We start from the raw sequence: 10,107 nt of genomic DNA on the forward strand, positions 1-10,107 counted from the left end.
TGTCTGTCTGTCTGTCTGTCTGTCTGCCTACTCATAATAACACCTTAAGCAGTACCAGCGGCAGTAGTAACATTCATTATCTTCGTTTCTTCTAATCCTACGTAAGAAAAGGGATTATTTTGCTGCGGCCTGTTTTTTCTCATGCTGCTGATGCATCCAGGACAGTTACTGCCGCTGCTACTCCAACTGAAACATCAAACACGGCAGCTTTGTGTTCGAAATTCAAAGGAAACTTTAAAATAAAAAAATTATTTCCCCCCGTGTTCAGGTTCAATGGTAGCATACTAGTATGTAACATTATTTGACTCACCAAATTCATAGATTGCGGGTTGAAACCACATCCAAGAAACAAAAAATTCGCACAAATCACAGCTCCCCATTTCTGACAGAGATCTCCCTTCAGGTAGCGAAGTTCGGGTGATTCAACCATGAACTCGCCGTGGCCGAATTTGTCGAGGAAAACCTTTTTAAGAAAAAGTCATTTTTTTACAGTTCACATATATATTAAAATTCATACACTTAAGTGCAAACAATGAAACGATTTTAAAAGTTTAAAAAAAAGTTGTCCTGGCAAGAAATACATTTAAAATGCTTATAAATCTTCACAACAAGAGTTCTTAGAATTGTCTCCGATAATATTAAATTTAGTTCATTCTGTATTCAATTTGTTCCAATGCGTGCCAAGGTCGTATCAGTACATGAAATCTTTTTCTTGTATAGTCCGGACAACACCAATTAATGGACAACTTGTCGATCTCATTACAGCGAATCTAAGAGGCGAATCTCTCTGATTTTTTGCATGCGTTTCTGAATTTGAAAAGACCAAAAAATTCTTGATTTTCGTGCACATGCAACAAATATAAAGATGTGTTTTCTATATATAATCACTAGTAATTAATTGCTCATAGAACTCAATACCGCGCACTTTTTTAAAATAGCAAATACGGTACTGTGCTAAGTGCTAATGCCATAACAATGCTGGGTGTCGTTGCTGGGACTTAGCCTGAAATTTCAAGGGGGGCGGGGGGGGGGGGGTTGGTTAAAACCCAAAACTGGGGGTCAACAGAGTGCTAAATTTGAAGCGGTGCTCTAGGTATGTCACTGCCCCCCCCCACCCCTCCGCCGTGCAGGTCCATAGGCAGAGCTATGGTGGTTATTGAAAGTGTGACGGCAAATTGAAACGCATGCGATCTTAAAGATTGTGAAGATATGCAAAATGTTTTACTCATTGTATATCACATTTAGCCAATCTAAATAAACCCACTGTCACCCATTAACCGCTGGCCTGAAAACATCTCAGTCTTGCGGCACCTGCAGTCAGTTAAAGAAAGAAAAAAATATAGATTAAAACAAGTAAAAATAAAAACTAACACTCTGCTACAGTTCTTGTTCTAATAAAAAATCTCCGCGTAGAGTGTAATTAAATACTAAAGATTAAATAGAAAATACCTCTTTATGTCTGTCGTATATGCACGAAAATAGAGACCTTATAGTTTTTTTGGAATTCAAAGGCACATGAAAAAATCAGGGAAATTCGCCACTTACAGTTTCTCTGTAATGAGGTCAACAAGTTGTCCATTTAGTGTTGTCCGGACTATAGTAAGATGCATAGTGTGGAGTCTATAGGGCCGATAAAGGTAGTCAGTACATGTAACCTTTTTTCTGTAGTAAGATGCATAGTATGGAGTCTATAGGGCTGATAGAGGTAGTCCTAAAATACTATTGTGATGTTCTGCTCGTCTTGCAGGTTTATATGAAATACGTACTGTTGCTATTTCCCGTCCCACAATTATACATGTGTCAACAGTGTGTAATTACGATCTTTATGCGAAAATATCGGTGAACAAAATGAAACAGGCTAAGCAATATTATATTATCAAAACAAGCAACAATGGAAATGAAAAGTGAACCTGTTGTCTTTTTTTCAACGTTGTCTTCATATGAATTATGAATACCACCATAGACATAAGCAATCCCCCCCCCCTCGCGCTACACTCACACACACACACACACACACACACACACACACACACACACACACACACACACACACACACACACACACACACACACACACACACACACACACACACACAGAGAAAAATAGTAATAAAAATACAGAACAAACCACAAAATAAAACGAATTTAAAAAAAAGAACAAACAAACAACCCCCAACCCCCCTCCCCCCAAAAAACTCCCCAAACAAACAAAAACAAAACAATCGACCCAAGTTATTTCCCAAACAAAACCAGGAGGTGTATAAAAACCTGATCCTAACAGAATCTGTGTTGGAACATATTATGTTTGGGATATCAATCATAATTTCGATCTGATTTGAATTTCAATTCTATTTAGAAGCATCACTTCTACGAAAAATTGTATTTGTCTAGAAATACAAAGCAATTTTAAAGTTCTTACCCAAGAACGTGTAACAACATACCTCCACCTCCCATAATAAAAGGAAAAGAAAAGATGTACCGAAAAAGAACAACCGACAGCAGTGCCCATGGTTTGTGAGCTCTGCTTCCCCAAGGACAAATAATTCGGTCGGCAGCTAATCTTTAAAAAACATTAATAAACCGAAACCTTTCTTAAAATACACTTTATATATTCAGATTAGTAATACAATTGCATTCATTCTGTTCTATCACTTTCTATAGGATTTTAAAGTCAATCTGCTCACTATACTCAACCTAATACAACTGCATTGACCTCCGTGTCAAAAAATGCTCAACCAGTCCCGAAGCTTAGCAGTATGAGGATCCATATAATTTTCAACTTTAGTACATTTCAATTATGTCGTCTGCATTGTGGCCGACACCATACATTTTACTTTAACAGGACACGAAACAGTGTTTCATTTTATACTTCTGCTTCTTTTACCTCTGGGGTTTGAAAGCATTAAAAATTTGTTTCTTTCAGGAAGAGATTAAAAAAAAAGACAACAAAAACAAACACCCCCCCCCCACCTCCACCCCCCAAAAAAAGAAAAAAAAATCACTCACACGAAGCATCGAGCACTCTGTTTCATGACTACGCACCACAAAATAAAACATCATATACAGTCGAATTGTCCAAGTCGTCCAACCCATTCCAGACCATCAATAATGTATTTATAGAGGCACCAGTCACCCATGTCTAGTTGCTGTTTTAGTATTTTCGAAGACAAATGGGTTTTCTTAGACAGACAGACATCTTCAACAGTGCTTTTATGAGGAGCAAGGGGGAAAATGAGAAGTAGTCGTTTGTTAAAGTGTCCGTTAAAGCAGGTTCCAAAGTATTTCTGATTTAAAAAAGTCATAATGGTTTAGTTTGCCTCATTATGAGATCAATTATTCTTAGTACTAGGCTAGAACTTACTTTTATTTGGTCTGCGTAAGGTGCAAGTTTTCTGAGTGGAGTAGGTGCGTACCCAACGCGTGCAACCGGGGCCAGGGCGATAAAGTGTTTGATGTGTGAGGCCAGTTCTTGGTCTTCAGAGAGCCGCGAGAATGCTATCGTTGTGCCTTGAGAGTGACCTACATAATACACCTTGTCAGCGCCACTTTTGTCCCGGACGAAGTTGATCGTGGCTGGGAGGTCGAAAGTGGCCATTTCGTCCCAACTGTAGAAAGGATTAAAATCATTACAAAAATATTGAAAAACATTTGATGTCAGGAGTAAGTATTTGAATAAAATCCATTTCATTCGCTTTCTCACTGTTTCCTTCTCCCCTCCTCCCCAACTCTCTATTTCTCCCACTCATTCTCCATCTTCCTTTAACGCTGTCTCTCCCCCCCCCTCTCTCTCTTCCTCTCTCTCTCTCTCTCTCTCTCTCTGTCTCTGTTTCTCTCTCTCTCTCTCTCTCTCTCTCTCTCTCTCTTTCTCTCTCTCTCTCTCTCTGTTTCTCTCTCTATCTCTCTATCTCTCTCCCCCGACGAAACCGAGGGAAAAAAGGGTGATATGAAGGAGAAATAGAGAAAAGGGGGGGGGGGGTAAACTAGAAGACACATGATACTGTTGACAAAACGTCCATCCACCCACCTATCCATCCATCCATCCATCCATCCATCCATCCATCCATCCATCCATCCATCCATCCATCCATCCATCCATCCATCCATCCATCCATCCATCCATCCACCTTACAGGCAAGTCTCATCTCCTGATTCACTCAATCCTCATGAGGTTTCTACTCTTCTACCCTATAAATACTTTCAAAAACTGCACAAAGATCAGACCTAAAGTTCCAGAACTCCCTTGTGCTGGGGCTTAGATGTGTGTGGTTGGTAGAGTAGATGTTACCGCGACTGTTGCCCAACCAGACGTCAGCCCCGGCGTCTGCCAGCAGGTATGCCAGGCTCTCATTGACCGGGTTGGTCAGGAAGTTGGTGCAGCTTCCCAGGAGACCGTGCTGTAGAACCACCACAGGTCGGGACGCTGTCCGGAAATATAGAATGGAGGCTGGATTTTTCTGACCAGTCCTATATCTCAAAAGTAGAAGTGGCACTCTTATGAAATGCTGTCCGCAAGAAAAATTATAAGTCAGGATTTATACCCATTCTAGCAAAGTATGGGCGCTCCGATAGCTCAGTTGGCATATCATGCTGGACCTCGGAGCGGATTACCCTGGTGTTTTTTTAAAATGCAGGCCCTATCCGCTTTTAACTAGCCGTGGTGTTGAAATTCTCTCTCAGACAATCTGCCTTTGTTGGTTGGGGTGATGTGTAAAATACAACGTGGACATGGACCAATGCCATGTTTGCGTTCTAGAATACACGACTGATATTTCTTGTCAACATTCTATTTTGCATGAGCTAAACCAGAGACCGTAGCTAAACACCATTCTGGACAAAATACTAGTAGATTTGTTCGATGTTACGGGGAGAGGGGGGGGGGGGGTACGCGGTTGGCTATTAAAATGTGATCTAAAAAAGGGGAGAACAGAAGTGTTTTAATTGTGCTACACTCTTTCTCATAGCCACGGGACACAGAGTGTGCTTGTCCTAAAGGGTTATGAGGTGTGTGTGTATGACAGAACTTGTTGAAGTTATAAGTGCGAATTTTTTGTCATAACGTTATGCCATCGGCAAAATTAGTATTTCTCAATAGATTTCCAACTGTAACAATGTTTCAAGAAGAAATTCGATTTTGATAAGTCTAATTAATTGTTTATACACGTTTTAACGATGATTTGTCAAATTCGAAACATGCATCCATACCTGATTGTGCATCAGAATTGTTCCTTCCATGCGGAATTCTCAGTATGTTCAGGATATAGCCATCCTCTGTGAGTACGTAGTAACTCTCGCAAGGGAAACCTTTGCTTGTGATCAGCTCTGTCTGTGAAAACAAGAGGACGTCTGTGAAGGACGCACACAACTAAATTCCTTTCCTTTAAAACAACTTTAAAAGAATATGTCGTTTACTTTTAATACACTAACTAGAATAAAGAGTCCGTTGGAGGTAATAAATCATGTACTGTAATATGATAATATCAGTGATAATATGCTTCCCGGGAAGCTGAGAATGTTTCGGAGTGTTCTATGGTCTGCTGGGGTAATAATATAGTGTAAAGCGCATAGAGCCTGCTGTTGAGCGGGGATATGCGTTATACAAATGCTATCTATTAGTATTATTATTATTATGATAAAAAGGTTATCATGGCAACGAAACTGACTGAGTTCAGAGCTGACATAACAATATACTTTCAACTAAAACGTTAAGCGAACCACATCCGCTGTAAACGAAACTCGCTAGAGAAAAGACCCTGAGCAATATTTTTTCCTCGGTGTCACCAATGTGAAAATCATTGCAAACATATCTCAGATTTCAAATTTGGCTCGCTTCAGAGAAATGACGTTTGACTGCATTTGCCTATACCGCATGGGACTCCTAAAGCTTATGGACACCTACCCTCCCCTTTCCCTCAGGCGTCGGCATCTTTCACCAGTGACTGATTACGAGAAGGTTACGACCTTCCACAAATGTTATGCATGAGGGGTCGCAGTGATATGCAATAAGCGTTGAGTTGTAGTATTATTTCACGACCTTTCGTTTTTGTTTTTTGTCTATGGAAAAAAACCCAACCTAAATGACTCATGAACATTTTACTACCAATTCTTTATGGTATTGAGGTCACACTCAAGTTAAGTAGATTCATTTATTCTGTCCAGCTTATAAAACGACTCAAAGCAGATTTCTTGATTTAATATTTTGACGTGACAAGCTAGCGTTAACAAGTAGCGGTGAAATAGACTGATGCATCGCATTCTATAGTTTTATTTCTGCAAACGGCCTGCGAACCTTATGGTTATTATATACAACTGACTAACTTTAGTCATGAGATTACAACCTCGCTCCTAAGATAATACATATCTTAGAATTAATCACAGAGGACGTCGTAGTACGTGTTTATTAAGGAAAACCTTTAGTTTTATTCAAACTCTTTATCCTAATTTACATTTTAAAAAACTGTTGACCTCTCTTGCTATGCTTATGCCAATAATTAAACTAGAAAAATCAAAGCTGGACTCCTGTTAAAAGGGCATATACTCACAGCGTCCATGTAAACTTCTGGTTCGAGTCCAGACATAGTAGGCCGTCCGCGACCCTTCGTTTGAAAATGAAAGGGGTTACAGGATGCTGTGTACATCAGTAGAAGTAGGAGGAGTCCTTGCCAAGCCAGGCCTTTACCCAACATTGTGTCCATATCACTGCTGGTAAGATTGTGTCCAATTCTGATTTCAGAAAATCAAGAAGGTAGCCTGCAAAAGAAGCACAAACACTTTTCCTGTGTTCATTTCAAGTAAATGGTCGCTGCAATCGAGATAACATTTTATATTCACGCTGCAGAGCCCATCACTGTGTCACAGACAACCGACAGATCATACTAAAACGTACATGTCGCTACGTATTGGTTGTTATTCCTGGTAGATCAACGCAGAGCCCGACCGTTGACCCTTGGGATTAACATTGCACAAGGACGCACTCCAGTGGTCAGCAAGGTAAAAGCGGTCAAAGCTTGATATTGAACTCTTCAGGCAAGAGGTATGTTCAGGTACATCCACAGGACTACTGAAAGTGACAAAAGGGGCGAAGGCATGGCCTACGTCTCTCCTTTCATTTTTAGTTTAAGTGAGAGTGTTACGTCACTTACAACACGATTTGGTTATATAAGTGTCGAACATTAGAGGTGTAACTAGAGAGTAAAAAACTAAGGAAAATAAGGGAGGAGCGATAATGACGATAGATATCTAATAGGAAAGAGGTAGCAAACTCCACCACAGCGTCTGCCTGCCACCCGCTCGTCTCTTGAAGAGTATAGATGTATTGAAAAATAGCCGCACGCTTTATCGTTCGCTGCGAATTCGAAGGATCGTGTTTCCAGATTCTCTGAAATATTCACGAACTTCGGGAGAACAGACAACAGCAGAAACTATACCTGCGATATTGGAAAGAAGCCTACTTCAACAACAGTGGGAAGGAAATCTTGATTGACTTGCAATTATCTCATAAAATGTTAAAGTTGACTGCTTCCTGCTCATTATGTCTAAACAAAGGCCATCTATCATCATCATCATCATCCTATGCCAGATCTGTGACAGACATCGGCCATCATGATTCTCCATTCATTCCTTTGCTCGGATGCTCTAAAAAAAGCTACGTTTCCCTGATCTTTCCCTGTTACCCATTTGTTTAGGTTCCCTAAGTATGTTGTCCTGGGCCTACCCCTGCCTCGCTTGCCCTCAATTTTGCCAGTGAGAGCCACATGTTCAAGACCCTTGTGTCTATTTATGTGTTCCAAAAACTGCATTTGTCGTTTCCTGATTGTTTTTAACATTGAGCGTCCCATGTGGGCTTCATCAAGCACTACCTCATTTTATTTATTTTCCTTCCACGATATTCTCAGCAGTCTCCTAAGAAACCACAATTTTGCTGCTTCTATTTTATTTTCACTTTCTTTAGTGATTGTCCAGCATTCACAGCCATATAGAAGGGTTGACCAAACATAGCATTTCAGAACTTTTATTTTGGTGTTCATTGAGATGTTTCTATTTTTCAGGATTGGCCACATATCTTTTAAAAGCTGTTACTAAACACACACATATCATAGTCATAGATGCATGCCTGCAATTGCTTGGCCTAGCATATAAGTAATGTGACCTTGCTTTTCGAAAAAATTATGTTCATTTCCCACTCTAGCAGAATCCAATCTTATTGGTCAAGTGGCTGGAAAGTCTCCCTTGGAGCACCTTCGGAGCAGTGGCGTGGCTCTCCAAGCCCAAATGGCGCCATGGCGCCACCCTTTGAAATAGAGAAGGGATTTTCAAAAAAGGAATACCATTTTCCAAAACTTAACTAAATATCACAATATTTTTTTCAAACAAATCTCTTAATGGGTGTTCTTCCCGAAGTACGCCAGTCTTTAGTTAAGGTGTCTATAATTAGGCTAGTGGGAGGAGGGCGGGTAGCCTGGCAGTAAGTTGAGTGAGGCCATCCTTAAAGCCAGTTTATGTCTAACCTTTTATTGTCAGTGTCTGTCAGCCCAGCCCAGCCCAGGACTAGACTTTCTGAAAGCCTATCACTCACTAGATCTACGTGCCCAGCTAGCCTCCCGTTGCCGGTCGCAAGGGTCTCCCCGCCCTTTTCGTTCCCTACCTGTGACGTCACCGACGGCGCCGAACCCAGATCGGCACTACATGAACCAGTGTCTCTGCCTGAACCCATCAGAGTGTTCATTGTTTAAGTGTGAAGTCTGGTCCAAATAATTCAAAATGATCTATAAACTATTTGATTCAATCAGTTGAAAACAGGGTTTTCTTTTTAAGAATAGCAAAAAAGTTTATTTCATACCCCATCCAGACATTTCACGGAAGACACAAGAGATATCGCCAAGAACATAACTCAGCCAAAAATGCTACAACAGGTACTCCCATCACACTTTGAGATTGTACTGTTGGGCCAAAGGGCCAAAATGGATTTGGCGCCTTTATGGTAGGGGGAGGATGGAGTGGTAGTTAGCCTGGACATGGCATGGTAGCGAACGGTCTAAAAATAGGTTTGACTGTCTGCTGTCTAGAAACCTTGCTAGAAACCAGAACTGCAAATGAATCACGGAATGGGGTCATTATGTCAAGACACCCCGAGGGCGCATGCGTGTTCTTAACTGTGAATGTGTGCTTTTCTGTTGATCTGTGGGAAGTTATTGTCTTGTGTGTGAACAATTATGATATTATGTGATTGTGCGCATCTTGAGCGCCGAACTTGGTTCTTTATAATCAGTTATCTCATATATAAAAGATTGTACCGGCACTTATCGATTCTTCTCGCATGGAAGTAGGTGTCCCTGTATCAGTATTAAAATTAAATGAAGATGCGTATATAGTAGGGCTACCGTTTATATGTCTGTAATAAGTAGCCAATTCTATTCGTTGTGCATAAAATTATTCTAGGCGCCACCGTCTCCAGAAGTGACGCCACGCCCCTGCTTCGGAGTATTATAACATTTTAAAGTAGACCGCACTGGCTTAAATCGGTTGAATGTATACTCTTTTCTGGCGTTGAACTAGGATAATGGTAGCTAATGGCAGTTTAATCAATATCTGTTTTGCTGCATTTAAACTCCTTAATTCCAACGTTTATGCTTTATGAGTGTTAGTGGGGCTGACATCATTGTTCCATTTTGGTGACACTATAACCGAATGCAGCGTGAGTCTGCTTAAATTGAGCTAATCGGAAACACCATGCAAACCGACTTTCAATCAGGTTACACATGAACATCTGGTTTCTACAGTATTTTCTTCTAAGAATAGCACAATTTGCAAATTCAGAGCTTCTACTGTTTTGTACAGGGTTATATATTTTGCTTGTTTATCTACTAAGGATACCTAATACAAAGTATTACATCGCGTCATCTGTCCTTTTCCTAATTCTGTGTACGCTTCTGCGCCGTTGCTGGAGTAAACAAGCTCCGTAAGTATTTATTTTTCCGTGTCTCCCTTTCCATCTCTCTCTGTCTGTCTGTCTGCCTGTCTACTTCACTTTGTCTGTCTGTCTGTCTTTCTGTCTGTCTGTCTGTCTATCTGTCTGTCTGTCTCTTTGCTTTTCTCCCCCCCCCCTCTCTC

At 40.6% G+C, this 10,107-nt stretch overlaps 1 protein-coding gene across 1 annotated transcript in view; it reads right to left on the reverse strand.

Moving 5' to 3' along the window:
• Positions 1-1,296: 1,296 nt before the first annotated feature.
• The window catches only part of LOC101860582 (gastric triacylglycerol lipase), a 17,377-nt gene continuing 8,566 nt past the window's right edge, over positions 1,297-10,107 (reverse strand). Inside the window, exons 3-6 of the mRNA XM_035970480.1 lie at positions 5,203-5,343; positions 4,222-4,420; positions 3,362-3,605; positions 1,297-1,311 (exon numbers count right to left, since the gene is read on the reverse strand). Of these exons, the coding sequence (XP_035826373.1) occupies positions 1,297-1,311; positions 3,362-3,605; positions 4,222-4,420; positions 5,203-5,343 (599 nt within the window). The remainder of the gene's footprint in view (positions 1,312-3,361; positions 3,606-4,221; positions 4,421-5,202; positions 5,344-10,107) is intronic.

Source organism: Aplysia californica, unplaced genomic scaffold (assembly GCF_000002075.1).
Source record: "Aplysia californica isolate F4 #8 unplaced genomic scaffold, AplCal3.0 scaffold00271, whole genome shotgun sequence".
Taxonomy (NCBI): Eukaryota; Metazoa; Mollusca; class Gastropoda; order Aplysiida; family Aplysiidae; genus Aplysia; species Aplysia californica.